At 41.4% G+C, this 16824-nt stretch overlaps 2 protein-coding genes across 9 annotated transcripts in view; one reads left to right on the forward strand and one right to left on the reverse strand.

Annotated features, from left to right (window-relative positions):
* LOC127493250 (spidroin-1) overlaps positions 1–4031 on the reverse strand; it is a 29082-nt gene extending 25051 nt beyond the window's left edge. Inside the window, exons 1-2 of the mRNA XM_070074923.1 lie at positions 4008–4031; positions 3217–3971 (exon numbers count right to left, since the gene is read on the reverse strand). Coding sequence (XP_069931024.1) covers positions 3217–3971; positions 4008–4031 — 779 coding nt within the window. The remainder of the gene's footprint in view (positions 1–3216; positions 3972–4007) is intronic.
* REV3L (REV3 like, DNA directed polymerase zeta catalytic subunit) overlaps positions 3880–16824 on the forward strand; it is a 190476-nt gene continuing 177531 nt past the window's right edge. For 5 of the 8 annotated variants that reach the window (XR_011388583.1, XR_011388582.1, XR_007923204.2 and 2 more), the window contains exon 1: positions 3880–4168. Coding sequence is in view for 3 of the 8 variants with exons in the window: in XM_051855405.2 (XP_051711365.1) it covers positions 4030–4168 (139 nt within the window). In the remaining 5 variants the exon portion in view is untranslated. Of the gene's footprint in view, positions 4169–13212; positions 13341–16824 lie in introns of all 8 variants that reach the window. The other 3 variants (XM_070073697.1, XM_070073696.1, XM_008263376.4) reach the window with 3 other exon arrangements.

Genomic DNA, 16824 nt, shown 5'->3' on the forward strand with positions numbered 1-16824 from the left:
GCCTTTCAAATGAAATAACTTTAAAAGGTGTATGTGTGCAGATATTTGGCGCAGTGATTAAAACAGCACTTAGGATGCCCTCATCCCACGTCAGGGTGCATGGATTCAGGTCCAGTTTCCTGCTAACGCACACTTCAGGAGGCAGCCCCTATAGTTGGGCCCCTGCTATCCGTGTGAGAAATCTGGTCTGAGTTTCTGACTTTGGCCTGGCTCATCCCTAGCTTCTGCAGGCATTTTGGATAGTGAACAGGCAGATGGGAGGATGGGAGGTGTCTCCTTGCCTTTCAAGTGAAATAAATGAATAAATGAAAATTCTGACTCAAAATTCCAGGACTTTCTTACTTTAGAAGGAGTTATTTGAGCATCAGCTTTAAGTTACTTGCAATGGACACAACATTCCCAATTTCATGCTGCAATTCCGTATCTTCAAGAGTGAACATTTCCTTAGATTTCTAGAAGGATCTGAATTGTGGTTATTGCTATCTTTTCTTATATCATGTTGATTCAAAATGATGGGGGGAGGGCAGGCATTTGTACCAACTGTTAGAATGCCTGTGCCCCACATCAGAATACCTGGACTTGATTCCTGGCTTTGGCTCCCGATTCCAGCTTCCTGCTAATACAGACCCCAGACCAGGGAAGGCAGACCTGGATTGAGTTCTGGTTCCCAGCTCTGGTCCCTAGTAAATGTGAGTGGCTGGGGAGTGAACTACTTAGTGGATGGGAGTTCACTCTGTCTCTCAAAGAGGGGGAAAAAAAAAAGCCAATGTTCTCTGGGAACTGAGCCAGAATTAAAAAGATTAAAAAAGAATTAAGGGGAAAGAAACCTCAAAGTAACTAATTCATTGTTTTTACCTTTTCCTAGTTAGGAATAGTATAATGTATAAATTCATTCACTTGATTATAATATAGTACAGGTATTTTCAATTTTATATTGCTTGAGAATCATGTAGGCAGGTGTTGTGGCACAGCAGGTTAACCTGAGATGCAGATATCTGGTATCAGAGTGCCTGGTTTGAGCCAGATTATTCTGCTTTTGATCCAGCTTCCTGCTGATGCACGCCCTTACAGGCAGAAGTGTTGGCCAAGTACTTTGGTTCCTGCCACCCATGTGGGAGGCCTGGATTGAGTGCTTGGCACCTAGATTCATCCTGGCCTAGCCCCAGCTATTGTTGGCATTTGAGGAATGAACCAGCAGAAAAGCAGGAAGCTCTCTGGCTCTTTCTCTTTCTCACCACCTTTCAAATAAATGAATGGATAAATAAAACATCACTTATTTTTAAAAAAGATTTATTTGAGAGGCAGTTACAGAGACAGGGAGAGAGAGACAGGAAGGGCCTCCTATCTGCTGGTTTAGTCCCCAGATGACCACAAGGCCCAGAGCTGGGCTGATCTGAAGCCAGGAGCTTCTTCCAGGGTCTCCCACATGGGTGTAGGGGCCCAGGCATTTGCCATCCTCCCTCGCTTTCCTAGGCCATTAGCAGGGACAGACGGGAAGTGTAGCAGCTGGGATTTGAATCCAGTGCTCATATGGGATGCTGGCGCTGCAGGTGGAGGCTTAACCTACTATGCCACAGCACCAGCCCCTAAATCAATCATTTAAAGAAAGAAATCACAGGTGGGTTTGCTAACAATATGGATTTCTGGCCCATAATTCAATATGGGCCAATACTAAATTTTGAAGAACACCCCAGGTGCCATAGAACATTTTGAGAATCACTGGTAGTGTACATCTAATATTTTATTTTGCAATTATTTTATCAGAAAATGCATTTTAGCATAGTAGTCATGTTTTAAAATCACTTCCACAGCCTTCTAAAATTTCAAGTCAATTTAAGAGACTTTCATCTCTTTAAACTGTTATTAGGTGATTTCCACTATATTAGCAGAAAGCTTGCCACCTATGTTTATAATCATGCTCTGAGGCTAAAACCTGCAGGCTAATTTACTGTGGTAATCAGTCTCCAATCCCTGGGAGCCCAGGTTCTTATTAGCATTTATATATTATAGAATTTATACTGATTCTCTCAGTGAACTGCCCCTTAGAGTCTTTCGATTTTCTTATTTTAAGACCCACAATGGTTCCAACTGAGCTTTCTCACGGCTTCAAATGCATGGCACCCCAGTACACATGAAAATACCCCTGTATTCTACACCAGCGTTGACCAATCCTCTGTGCTTGGGATAAACAACGGAATGTCAAAAAGACCTAATTCTGTGACACATTTCCAACATTAACTCACGGTTTCTGCCTCTGTCTGCTTAAATCTTGCTGATGGGAAGAAACCTTTAAGGATTTTAGCTTTTAAGAGAAATCTTCCCGTTTTATACATGAAAACACTGAGGCCCAAAGCAGCCAAATTAATCGTCGAAGGTCACGCCTAGGGTTCGTGACCCAGACAAAAAAAAAAACAAAAAAAAAAACAAAGAACAAAAACAAAAAACCCCCTCGGTTCCGAATTTCAACAGCAGCCCCCTCCCGTTTTTAAATTCCCTAACTGCACCCCTTCACGCTCTCCATTTCTGAGCTAACTTGTTTCGTCTAACGGTCTCTGCCCGGCCCCTTTCACGCAGCTGCCTTCGGGCGGTGAAACATTGCACAACGCAGTCAGTCACATCAGGCGCCCACGTCAGCCGCGGTGACTTTCACGGGCCTCGTGCTTGGGCCAACGCGCTCTCCGCCAGGCTCTGAACGCCACATTCCGCAGGGGGAGGCGGCGCGGGGCAGGTCGCCGGGAGCTGACAAGTCCTGACATGTACCCGCGCGTGCCCGGGCGCAGAGCAAGGAAGGACACGGCGGCGCGAGCGCGAGGGAGAACACCACGGGGGTGGGGAATCTGCGCGCCGGCTCTGCCAAGCCTGGCAAGGCGGAGGGGAGCCGCGCGTGAATAAATCTCACGAAGCGGCCAAGCGCGGGCACCGCATCAGCGAGGGGGAGGAGGGGCACGGCGGCCCGCGAGGCGGTCAGGGAAGGGAGGCGGGCGGGGGAAGGGCGCCAGGGCGGCCCTTTTATAGGCCGGGGCCCGTGCCCGCGCGCGCGCGTCCCCGCCTTCTCCCCCCTCCCCCCGCAGCCCCGGGCAGCGCGCGCGCGCAGCCGCCGCGTTACCTGACAAGGGCCGGCTGCGTCCGCGCCCGGCCCCGCCCTCTCTCCCGCGAGGCCGCGGCGGCACGAGATCTGCGCCTCGCCTCCCTCCTCTCGCGGGCGGGTTTTCTTACCTTGTGAAAAATCGTCTGTGCGGTTGCCCCCGCCTCCTCTGCAGGATATGAAATGGCGGCCGGCGAGGCAAGCGGGAACGTCGCCGCTCCGGCCAGGCCCACAGAGCCGCCTCAACGGCCCTGAACACTGGGTGCCCCCACCCCGCCCCCTCTCTCCCGCGAGCCCTCTCGGTGTCCATCCATGACATCGGTGCTCCACCGCCCCTCTCCCAGGTGGCCTTGCCCACCGGCCGAGTCATCGATCCCTTGCGCCCGACACGGGCCCTGCTTTCCGCCAGCCTCCTGCCCAGGGGCGGGGGAGAAAACACCTTCTCGCCCCCCTCCCCACCCCGTGTCCCGCCCAGGCGCCCGCCCCGCTCCCTCCTCCTCCTCCCGCCGCACCCCTCCCCCCCTACTACACACAGCCCTCCCTGCGCTCCACACACACGCACTCCCCCCGCCCCTCCCCCAGTGGTTGCGTCCGTGACATCATCATCATGGCAACAAGAACTGCAGCCTGGGACCGAGGCGCCCGTGTGATTCCCGGCGACGGCGGCAGTGGCGGCAGCACCACGAGCACCGACGATAGCGCCAGGGCTTCTCTCCTGCTGCCCCTCGCCGGGTGCTCCTGAGGGGGCGCCCGCAGCAGCAGCAGCAGCAGCAGCAGCAGCGCCTACACCGCCCCGCCCGCCGCCGCCGCCGCCGCGCCTCTCGGCGTCTGTGTGTGACGGGAGGGGGCGCCGCCGCCGCCGCCGCTGCGGAGGGAGCCGCCGCTGCTACTGCCGCTGCCAGGTCGCCAGTGAAGGGGAGGCGGTGGCGGCGGCGGCAGTGAACATGTTTTCAGTGAGGATAGTGACTGCCGACTACTACATGGCCAGCCCGCTGCAGGGGCTGGATATCTGCCAATCCCCCCTCACCCAGCTCCCTGTCAAGAAGGTGCCGGTGGTGCGAGTCTTCGGAGCGACCCCGGCAGGTAAGCGGGCGCGGGGCGCGAGCGGGAGCCGGAGCCGGAGCCGGCGGGGCGCCCGGGCCGCCCTCCCCGCCGCGCACACGCGCGCACGCCGCTCTCTGCATGGATCGCTGCCGCCTCTTCCTCCTCTACCGCTTTCCTCGCCTTTCCTCTCGTGCGTGACTAGAGGCGCAAAAATTTGGGTTCGCGTGAGCGCCTCTCCTCCCCACCCCCCCAGTTCCGGCTCCCGGCGGGGAGCGCCTAGTGTTTACACTGCGACCGGCGGCGGGGAGCTGGAGCCGCACTCGGGGTCGCGGGCGGGGCGAGCACCGCTCTCGCCCGGGAGGGTGGGCCAGGTGGCCGCGCCAGGGCCTCGCCGGACGGGTTGCAGCGAACTGGGTCGCCGGTGGGACTCCCGCACGCCCCCTGCGTCTCCCCAAGTGCCCTCTTTCTGGAAACGGCTCTAGGAGAGGGGAAGTGTCAGTCGCGTGTGTTTTCAGGCGCTCCCCGTCGCCTCCTCTCCCCCGCGCCCTCCTCTGCGCCTTCCGGAGCCGCGGTGGGCTGCAGAGTGGCGCCGGGGGCCAGGTCGTCTTCCTCGGTGGGGGGAGCGCGTGACCCTGCTGGTGAGCGCAGGTCGCGCCTCCTCGGCGTCCGGGGACCCGGCTCGCAGGGAAACGAGCGTCTGTTGGCCGCCGCGTCCATCAGCACACCTGATAGGGACGATTGATTAGGGCCCACGGTCAAACTCAGCAACGCGGACGTTTGGCAAGCACCCGAGGCTAGGTTGTGGCATCACGTTTTAAACACAGGTGTATATATGTCTTTTTTTTGTAAAGAACTCTTTTGAAAGAAGGGGTGTAGTGAGGAGACCACAGTGACAGAAGCGACGTTCTCAGAAGCTCTTGGGACTTTTTGATGCTAGCAGTAGGATAATGACCACATTTCCACGTCTTTAAGTTGTTTTGCTCTGCCACACGCTTTGAACCGCGCACTGGAGAGAATGGAGCTGCCTCCTAGGAAAGGATGCTCTTACCTCTCGCTGTGTCGCGCCCAATGGGATTTAGAGAGCGTTTCCCACTTGATGCTCCGTACCCTCATCACCATTCATCTTACTACTCCAGCCGGTTTCTGTGGCCTGCTCAGATAATGGCACTTGCCCAAACACAAGCACGCCTTCCAAGCAGTTATCTTTGAATGTGAATTCTCTTTGTTAAAAATGTCAGTGTCGTGAGTGAGATTTGGTAACATATTCTTTTGTGAAATACTGAGAAAGATTTTGATGCTGTGAATCTTGAGAAGATGGGGAAATTTGCTGTTAACAGGTTGTGGAAAATGTAACACTTGAAACTTTGAAGTGTGGAAAATGGAGGCAATTGATGTTTGACGGATAGGTTTTCTGCACTTTTAAATATATAGTGATGCTGTCTGTTTTTCCAGCTGGAATTTGAGTGTGGTATCCTATCTGTTCTCACTTCAAACACAGAGGAAGAATAAGATAGTGAAGTTGATACACCTCTGGTCAGCCAGCTTTCCATATTATAAAGTTATATACTGATAGGACATACTGTGATATTTCTACATTTACAGCTTGTATGATTTAATTTTGTACACTAGTATGCCCCTCAGTGAATTTCAAGCTCTGTTTTATGAGAAAGCTAACCTAATCCCATTATGAGAGAGAATATTCCTTTAAAAATAAACAGGATTTACTTATGTGTTTTAGTGTTTTTTAAAAAAATGATGAACTGTTCCATGCATGATAAATATTTATTCTCTGTTGACCATTTTACAATAGATTATCAGCCCCTCCCTTAAAACAGAAGCCCATATTAGTTTGTTTTGTGGTTTTTTGTACATACTTTGAAATGTTTCATAGATGAATCAAGACTTTTTTGTGCGTTCACTGAAAGAAACTTAATACAGGGAAACCCAGACTTCAAGTTATTAAAGATTATAAAATTGAATTTGCTGTGTAGTTCACAATTTAAACGTCTCATTTGTTCAGAGAAAAAATTTCAAGTCCCTGTCATACATTTAGAGTTTATAACTTTCATGAATCAAGTCAGTATTTTTAGCATGTCAGGAATTCCCGGTGAAATTGGTATTAATATAAACAAAAACTTCAGAATTACCTGCTTTTGAATGCTCTCCCCATGAAAACTAGTCCAGGCCATTCAGTAAAATAAAATTTCAAAGTAATTAATGAAAAGGCCAGTCTGTCTTAGTAAAGTCTGAATGCTAAAATTTTTAAAGAAGACAGGTTTATTATTTGAAGATAAAAACTGTTTGTGTTGATTAATAAGTAAAATAAGTCATAATAAACCTATACACATGAAGTACCGTAAACATGTCTTACGTAGATATACTTGAAGGAGCAAGTTTTGGAAATCCTTATTAGTTCTTTACCTTGTTTTAGAGAAAAGGTCTTTTTAAACTGAGCATTACAAATGAGATCCTGAAAAATGGAAGAAGTTTTCTTGCAAATAATGTGGCCATTCCTGAATTATAAATTCTGATCTAATTGGATTCATTAATTAAGTTTTTCTATTGTATGAAAAATATTTTTCTGCTTTAGAAAACAGTCCAGTTGACTTCTGTTTGTTCTGTGTTTTGAGGACTTAAATAATTGCAAGGAAGAAAGAAAGAATCTCATGGTTTAAAATCTCCCATATCTTGAGTGGTAAAATTTGAAAGATTATTTTTCAAAGTGGCATATTCACATTTGAGTGGTAAATCCTGATAGACTGACTTAATCTCTTGCTGACTGAGGGTATTGATTCCTGAGAGAACCTTAAATTTTCTCATGTGAGAAGTGGAATTATTTAAAAAAAAAAAACCTGTAAAACCCTTTCCTGCTTTTCTTTAACTCATTTTAAAAATATCTTGAGCATTGTTTTGATACAACTGTTTCTTGAACGACATCATTTGTAGAATACATAGTTAATATTTTCTTTTGTAAGGACATTTTGGTAACTTGGTTTAGTGGGGGGAAGCAAGGTTATCGATAAAATAGAGGTGAGTGTTTTTTCACTTAGATTTAAGTGTGGATGGGACTGTTCAGAAAATTCACTTAAAATCCTGAGGATTCCTTGTGAGGACCTGACTAAGATGAACTTGGGAAGCTGTCCAGTTTCCACATCTCAACTCTTGCTTGATGGAACTCACTTCCTGCTGAACTTAGATAACTCTCTGGGTTTTCTCAGCATAAGGTTAAACAGAATTATCTTTTCAAAAAGTATTACTTCTGAGATGCAGAGAAGGAGTAATCAGAGAAGTGATGTCCACGAAGCAAATAATTAAACCAAGTAGATCAACCAGACCATAGAGGGAGCTGCTTGACTTGAAGATTATGTAAGGAACTCTGCTACTCTTAGCTCTGAATTCCTTCAACTCAGTATTTAACTCTTAAACATTACATGAAATTTTCAACGTAAGAAATTGGCGATTATGAAATTCACTATGTTTATGTTGTTGCTTATGCAAATTATATACTTATTCTTTATATTTTACAAAATTACTATAATAAATTACCAGAAGGGCCTCACTTTTTTTTTTTTTGGTTTGTTTTGGTAAATTGAAAAGAGCTGTATCAAAAACTTAGATTACAATAAAATTTCTCTAGTAAAAGATTTATCTACTTATACCTCCCCGGTTTTTGTTAAACCATTGAAAAATATTTTAAGATCACATACCTATTACATTATGATTGTTAGAGATTTTCAGAAACACCAGGGAGATTTAACGACTCTTCACCAACAAAATCAGTCACCTTTACTTAGTAGGTACTTGAAGCCCTTAATAGCAGATTTTGTTAGCTTCCTATATTTGTTTAAAATCACAATCAGCAAATTAGAGGCTTAAGCAGGAGCCCCCTTAAATCTGTGTGCATAGTAGAATCTAGTGATAGATGATTTAGTTCATCTGTGAACACTTAATGAGAAACTGCTATGGATGTCAAGTTTTTTTAAGGTGTCTTCATTAAGAACATTACTTTTTAGAAGCTCACATGTAGTGGAGATAAGTGACATGTGAACATAAGTCAGACATAGTATGATTGGACTATAAAAGAAGTGTGTTTTTAAGATACAAGTAGGACTCAAGAGAACGTTTTCAGTTGACCACCTGACAGGCAAAAGGGAGAAAGAGGGAAGGCTTCATGAAGGAAGTACATATTAAGTCATTTTAAAGGTAATTTTTGAAGGATTTAAATTTTCCGATAGTGGAATGGATATAAGATGATTGACAAATGAAGAAAACTGTTCTCTGAAGGGCAATTTGGCAATGTATATCTGAATTCTTAATGTTTTTTATCGATTAATTCTAGTTTGGGGGATTTAGCCTATGAACAGAAATCATTTGGCTGATCTGATTATCTTTTGAATCTATCTACTTCTTTTCATTATCCATTACTGCCCTAGTCTATACTACCAGTACTTTTGGATGGGTATATTGTAATAACCTCCTAATCTTGGTTTATCCCAGTCCACTCTGTCCCCTTCTAATCTGTTTTCTACATGTAATCAGGGAGATCTTTTCAAAATACAGACCTGATTACATGACCTTACTACTTGACAGGCTTCAGTAGCTTTCCATTGTATTTAGGATGAAGATGAATCTCCCATGTCTTACGTGGTGGCATCTACTTGTCTTACAAGGTCTTGCATAGACTGGCCCCTATCTTTCTGTTGAGTTGTGGCTTGAGCCATGTTCTTCTTCCCTTGCTCTTTGTGTTCCAGCTATATTGGCATTTTAGTCCCCTATTCTTGCCATGCTCATTCCCAGAATGAAGGCTTGGTACTTGCTGTTCCCTCTACCTAGAATGTTTTTCCTTTTCCTTCACCTGAGCTCCAATTTATCTTTGTCAGGAGAGCCTTCCCTATTATAGATGCTCAAAGCTCCATGAACTCTCCTTTATAGCATTTGCTGTAGTTGTGTTATTATCTGTGTTGGAGATTAACATCTGTTTTTTCCCAATAAATTGTAACCTCCTGAAATGCTGGTGATGTGTTTCAGTTTGCTCACCATGATAGAGTGAATGCTTACTTCAGTGCTTGAAATGCAAACATTTGTTATAAGAATTAATAGATGGTCAGAACAACCCTAAATAGCCAACAATTGGGAAGTGGAACATTTCACGTAATAGAAAATTATATGTCATTAAAATAATGTTTCAGAAGAATATATAATGACATAAGGGAATATTGTCAGTATATTATGTAAAAAAAAGCTTTAAAAAGTCACTTATTAAAAATAAATGCACCGAACTATAAAGGTTGCTTATCTCTGTCAGGTATGTTTTATATTTTTCAGATCTTCTGAATTCTAATTCTTCTAATTTAAACAGAACTGTCCATGAACAAAATTAAGACAATGATTTTTTTAAGTAAAAAAGACATGAAGTTCATAATGGGCTTCAAAGTAAAAATCAACCAAGATGCATGATTGCATGATGATAGTATTGAACTTGATTGTATGAATTGTTTAGAATTATTTAATATTATTAGTCATCTGGAAAAAGAAAAAGTTGGCTTCCAGAAGAATCAAAGATTTAAATATAAAACAAATAAAAAAGTATTTTTAATATAATCCAGGAATGGTGAAGGCTTTTTAGTATAAACAGAACTGAAGCTAGATTACTGATTGTTTTTTGACATAAAAAAAAATTGTATGTGGTAAAAAAAAAATAGTAAATGAAATTAAAGAGGGAACTGACTAGTAAAACTTACTTGTATCCTTTTCACAAAGGACTAATTTCCTTTTAATATACAAAGAGCTCCTAGAAAACAAGCCAATAGAAAAATGAGCAAAGAGTTCATATGAAAATATGTGTAATTTTATTTATAATAAATATGTAAATTAAAGCTACAGTATGACTTATCACTTACCAAATTAGCAGATTGGTTACATGTTTAACTTGGGGTGTGAAGAAGGGGAAATGTATACCCTCATACATTGCTGGTGGGAATATAAAGTGTTCATGTTGTGTTGGAAAAGATTTGGAAATTGTTTTCAAAATTTAAAATGCACATTTACTTTTATCAGTCGCTTCTATTCTAGAATTTTATCCTCTAGAAGATTTTGCATATGTGTTAAGTTAATACGTAAGAATATTTATGACAGCATTATTTGTCATTGCAAAAGACTGGAAACAACCTAAACACAAATCAGGAGGAGAATAATTAAGTAAATGATGGTGTATCTGTCCAGTGGAATACTAAGCAGCTTTTAAAAACAATGAGACAACCCCATATATACTGCTGTGCTGCTCTGTCCAATTTAGAAAAGAAAAAGATGCAAGAATCCATGTATAGTTTCTTATGATTTCAGTTACTTAAATATGTGTGTATGCATATATATATAAACAGAAACAGATAACTGTACATATGGAATGTAATATGTGTGTACAGTTATTTCTGGCAGGATGCATGTAACATCCTGTGTTGTAATAGCAGTTACCTCCTATGAGAACTGGTTGCCTAGAGGACAAATGGATTAATGTTTTTTAGTGTGCTATTTAGTAATTTTTCATTATTTTTTATCATAAGCATGCAATACCTGTTCAGAGTTAATACTTTTAAGTTATGTTGTGCTTTAGGAATTGGTAAAGCAGAACAAAAATAAGAGGCCATAATAGTTGTAAACAGTTACGTAATTACTGCAATACTGTGTTTAATTTAGGTTTTGTTAGAAATCTTCTAATTCAGAGCTTTCAGTTCATGTTACATGGCTCACTGGAGAGTGGCCCTCTTGGAATGGGGGCTGAAATAAAGGTTTTAAGGTACCTCTAAGCAGATAGCATATGAGACAATCAGCACTTACTATTCCTTTTGATGTTTTGATGGCATTAAAGGAGATGCTTTACTACTTGAAATCTACTTCAGCAGCCAGCTTCAGACTATGCAGCTGCAGACTCTTATGGAAAAAAAATCTTTGAGTTGCTATTGGATTTGTATTCCGGATGCCAGGGAGCATGCCACCCAGTGCAACGTGCAGCCCTCTGATGATGAGAGAACAGGAAAGCAGAGGTGTCTCCCAGGGGGCCTCTGTCTAGACCTGAATCTCTATGTTCACCTGTATTCAGTCCTGCTTGGCATATAAGCTTGCTGCAAGGTGACTGCCGAATTAGTGCTTATATGTTCTGCAGACATACAGTATCATTTTAAAATAGCGTTTTTATGTGAAAATGTTTGGATTTGAAATTCATTCATGTTAGTAACAATTTTAGCACGATATATAAGGGTACTTCATAAAGTTCATGGAAAAATGGAATTAAAAGTTTATTTTGGCGCAAAAATAATTGAAATCCATGAAGTTTTTTCCATAATACCCATTCCCATGAACATTTTGCAGACCATTGTATATCAATGATTATCTAACTTACTACTTAAATTTTTCTTCTATAATTTTATAAAGAAAATACAAAGCTTTTCACCAATCACCATGTAAGTGCCTCCATATACCCTCCTGATGTTCAGTATGCTGAACAAATATTTACAATGCAAAAATGGTTGGGAAGCACCATTCTTGTCAAATCTTCTCATTTTACTAGTATATAAAGGAAACTGAAATCTAGACAGGCAGGCTCAGGGTTTTCTAGTTTCTTTTTATTGGTTGGTGAGGGGCTGGTTTTGAAAACTGAGCATCTTGACTGAATTCTTACTGCCTCACTGTGACTCCCTAAACCTAAGAAAACCTTGGAGAAAGGCATTGCTAATAATTGAAAGACAAAAGATACAAAACCTTGGAGAAACTTAAGAACTGCACGTGTGTGATTTAGGAAGTTTTGAAGGCCTACTATATCCAATTAGATATTAGAATTAGATTAGAATCGTCTTGTGTAATAGATTATACTAGGATTTATTCTGTGATGATTGTAACTGTGTTCTTTAAAAAAAGGATAATAAAAAGTAAGACTATAGCTAGAACAGGTTAAGAAAGATGTAAACCAAAATTGATTTGATAATTGCAATTTTCAAAAAAGTCATCTTAGACTTTTCAGAGTCTTCTGTTGCTATAATTAAATCTCTTGACTTTTGGTTGAATTAGAACTTTTGGGTTAGAAGTGAAGAATTATTCAGCTTTGAGTAGACTGGGTTTAAATGTTTCACAGAATGTTGCCATTAGTCTTAGATATTTAAAAGAAATACCTAGAAACTTATGAGGTATGGGATATGGTATGAAGTATGTCACTGGTACCTGGCTGCCACCACAGTGATAATAAGTGAGGAAATAATGGGAGTTAAGGTACAGAGAACATTGGATAAAATTGTGTTAACTTGTAATTTCCATGCAAATACAGAGAAATCAGGAATCTGTCTGACGTCATTAGAAAGAACTCCACTATTCAAACATGATGTAGATGTATTTTTGAGAACAAAACAAATGATAAGATCCTTTTAGTGATTGTCTTTTTGATGTTGGTTGGTTGGTTGTCATTTAACTTTTCCAGATGATCTTCTAAGTTCTTGCAGTTCTCTGCAGATTTTTAAATACTTCATTTTAAAATAAAAACTGTTTTGCTTAATTAGTATTGGCAAACTGGACTGTTTTCTGCAGCAGAAATTGAACATATTCCTAGGAAAGTAAATTCTGAGAAAAATGGGTAGTAATTATCAATGGAAAATTTAGATTTTTTTTCGTGGCCAATTATGTTTTCTTTTTAGATGGTAGTTTTGTGAAATACTGAAAATTTGAGGTCAGTTTTCTTGGGGCAATTATTTAATTTTCGTTGGATTCAGAGAGCATTTATTATATAAACAATTCAAATGAGAGAAAGCATGTTACCTCAAAAATGCCTGTGTAATATGTAACAGTTTACAAGAGTTTTTTTTCCATTTGTTACAATTACCAAGGAAGTATAATAAGAATTAAAAGAAATATCTTATTTTGCATCTATATTTATTCTTCAAAGTAATTTATATATTAAATTAGATTTTTGGTTGAGATGGTAAAATGAAAGACTGTAAGTAAGGATACTTGTTGATATGTGAAAGAATGTAAAGTAAAACATGTTGGCATACTCTTAGTTTCTCAGAACAAGAAAATGACTAATCTAAATTTCATTTCAGAATAAAAACCAAGACAAGCCACATAAAAGCAACCTAAAAATTAAACTGTCATCATATTATTTGTTTTAAAACTATGGAATAATATATCTGAGGAAGATTTCTCTCAAAATTGTTTTTCTCAATTTCAAGTAAGTAATTTATTTTGGTTAATATATTGGGGATGGAGGGTGGGGGAGAGCCTTGACATTGAAGTTGATAAATCCTACTCATCCTTAAAAAGTAACAACTTAGATATCACCCTCTTTTAAAGCCTTCTGTAACTCCTTCGCCCACACCCAAAAGATTATCTCCTTGGTTTTTCTAAGTCCTAACTCCCTTCCACATGGCTGTTAAAGGATTGACTACACTGAATGTTGTGTTTGTCTATAGGAGTAGTTACAAGGCACTACCCTGATGTGTGGCCCTCCCTCCCCCAGTACTCCAACACTCCACTGCTTTCTACTGCTGATAGTTCCTGGGCAAGTTATCTTACTTTCATGAGCCTTAATTTTCTCCTCTGTAAAATGAGTTTTAATAATTTCTACCTCACAGGTTTTTTATGACTGAATAAAATACCAGCAAATAGTTGGCATTTATATAGTAACATAAATATTACTTTCTGACTCTTCTGTCTCCTGAATCTGCCACAATATATTATATATACTAAGTGTTCTTTAAACTGATTTGAGTGAAAAACAAAAACTTTTAAAAAGATTTATTAAAAAAATCTCTTTATTTGAAAGAGTGAGTGAGAGAGATTGATTTTCCATCACTGGTTCACTCCCCAAATGACTGCAACAGCCAAGGCTAGGCCAAGCTGAAGCTGGGAGTCAGGAACTCCATCCAGGTCTCATGTAGATGGCAGAGACTTAAGTACTTGGGCCATTTTCTGCTGCCTTGCCAGGAGTATTCCAGGAAGCTGGATTGGAAGTCGAGCAGCTAGGACTTGAAACAGGGCTCTGATATGGGGTGCTAGCTTTGAAAGTGGCAGCTTAACCTGCTGTACCACAATGGTGATCCAAAAATGGAATTTTTGAGGGTTATTTATTCCTTACATTAGTACAAACTGTAATACCTGTACGTTGTCACCTTGTTATGTAAGCCTTTTTTTTTTTTTTCAGGTGATTAGTGACTCATAACTACAGTCTAGATAATTAATTGCCTGTTGAAAACAAAAAAAAATTTTTCTTCATTGGTTGTTGGTGTTTTTTTTTGACAGGTAGAGTTATAGACAGTGATAGAGGGAGAGACAGAGAGAACGGTCATCCCTCCACTGGCTCACCCCACAAATGGCTGCCACAGCTGGCGCTGCGCCTATCCAAAGCCAGGAGCCGAGTGCCCCCTCCTGGTCTCCCATGTGGGTGCAGGGCCCAAGCACTTGGGCCATCCTCCACTGCCCCCTGGGTCATTGCAGAGAGCTGGACTGGAAGAAGAGCAACCAGGACCAGAACCCGGCGCCCACATGGGATGCTGGCGCCGCAGGCGGAGGATTAACCAAGTGAGCCACGGAGCTGGCCCCTACTGGTTTTTTATGAAGTACCCCACCCAACCCCAATTTTTAAATTTTTAACTGTTGATGTGTATATATGTCCAGGCCCTAACATTTAAAATTTTTATCTATTTTATTTGAAAGGCAGAGAGACAGTAACTTCTCATTTATCAGTTCACTCCTCAAATGCTAAAACAACTGGGCTGGGCCAGCTGGGAGCTGGAAACTCAATCTGGGTCTGCCTACATGGGTAGCAAGGACCCAAGCATTTGAACCATCCGTGCTTTCCAGAGTGTGCATTAGCAGGAACCTGGAATTATGGTTGGGGCTGGGACTTAAACCCAGACACTACCATATAGGATGCAGGTGTCCTGAGGCCTGACTATGAAGCCAGATGCCTGCCCTTAGGCCTTGATATTGCCTTGAAAAGCAGCAATGTTAATCCATTGATCAAGGAGTAACTAGTTTTCCAATGCCAAAGATCAGGCAGATTTCTTCTAAAAAGAACCTTATTTTCCCAAGTCATTAGTAATGCCTTCTTTTTAAAAAAAAAAAAATGGTGGAACATGTTGAGTGTGTGTGTGTGTGTGTCAGATGTCACAGTAAAGGTGACATGCCAACAAAACTGATTTCTCTTGTTTTTGCCCTTTGTGAATTTGTAACAAACAATAATATAAATCTTTAGTTTTTAAGTCTATTTAAGTTTGTGGAATATGGACCAGATAATTCTATATCTCCCAGAACTTAACTCTCTTCATCATACATTTTGACACATACATATTCCCAGTTTTCTTTCTTTTTTAAATAACACTGTCTTAATTTTAACATGAAGTTACTAGATTTTAAAATTAATTTTGACATATATCACATCTTGGTTGCTGATACCTTAGTGTTTTTAAAAACTTTGGTTTTACAAACTATTAGTCAAAAGGTCTTTTTTTAATTTTTTTTTTTTGACAGGCAGAGTGGACAGTGAGAGAGAGAGAGACCGAGAGAAAGGTCTTCCTTTTGCCGTTGGTTCACCCTCCAATGGCCGCTGCAGCAGGCGCATCGCGCTGATCCGAAGGCAGGAGCCAGGTGCTTCTCCTGGTCTCCCATGCAGGTGCAGGGCCCAAGGACTTGGGCCATCCTCCACTGCACTCCCAGAGTCAAAAGGTCTTAATGTCACTTTACTACCAGAGGCAGGCGGTAGACCATTTATTGAGCCATGTGTGCCTTGTTCTGAGTGATCTGATCTTTACAACAGTTCTGTGAAATAGTTGTCATCCTCATTTTACAATTGAGGAAATGAGGCATGAAGGGGTTAATAAACTTTGCCTAAAGTTATGTGTATACTGTTAACTTTACAACATGTGAGGATTAAATGAGAGAACATGGATTGGACCATTACCATTTCAACAGTGAAAACAGAGAAGCAAAATCTGATATGTGGCTTCTAATGCATTCAGAATTAAGTAATAGCCATTATTGAGACAGGGCAGTGACCACAAATGTATTCTTATTCTCTCTCTCTTTTTTTTTATGATAGCATACCTTAATATTCTGTACTGACCCCCCCCCCATGCTTCTTTTCTGATTGGTATTAATGTTTCTTCTAAAGTTCATGTTCTTGTTTAGTGTGAATTATGTGTGTATATTTAAAAGGTGATGGTAATACTGTACTGTAATATCTGAAGAAAATATTTTTCATGAGTCTAGTTTTAACTAAGTAATATGTGAATATGCAATTGGCCCTCCATAGCTGAAAGTTCTATAACTGCAATTCAACCAACTGTGGATTGAAAATATTCAGGAAAAGAGAATTGTACTTATACTGAACATGTACAGACTTTTTCTTGTTATTTCTTTATTGTACTAGATATAAACAACCTATAAAGATGTGCACATGTTATATGCAAATACTATGTAATTTTATATAAGGTGCTTGAGCATCCATAGATTTTAGTATCTGAGGGGTCCTGGCCCTGTGGATACAAAGGGACAGCTGTTATTCTCAGTGGAAAATATAAAAAAAGAAGTAAAGCAAACATTTTCTTTGACTACCAGTTTTTTCCCGCTTCCCGCTTGTGTCAGCTTTTGCCGTGGAACAGAACTTGCAAAACCTTAGTGCTTTATGTATTAGTCATTTCTCAAGCTTACGATTC

The sequence above is a fragment of the Oryctolagus cuniculus genome, chromosome 5 (genome assembly GCF_964237555.1).
Source record: "Oryctolagus cuniculus chromosome 5, mOryCun1.1, whole genome shotgun sequence".
Taxonomy (NCBI): Eukaryota; Metazoa; Chordata; class Mammalia; order Lagomorpha; family Leporidae; genus Oryctolagus; species Oryctolagus cuniculus.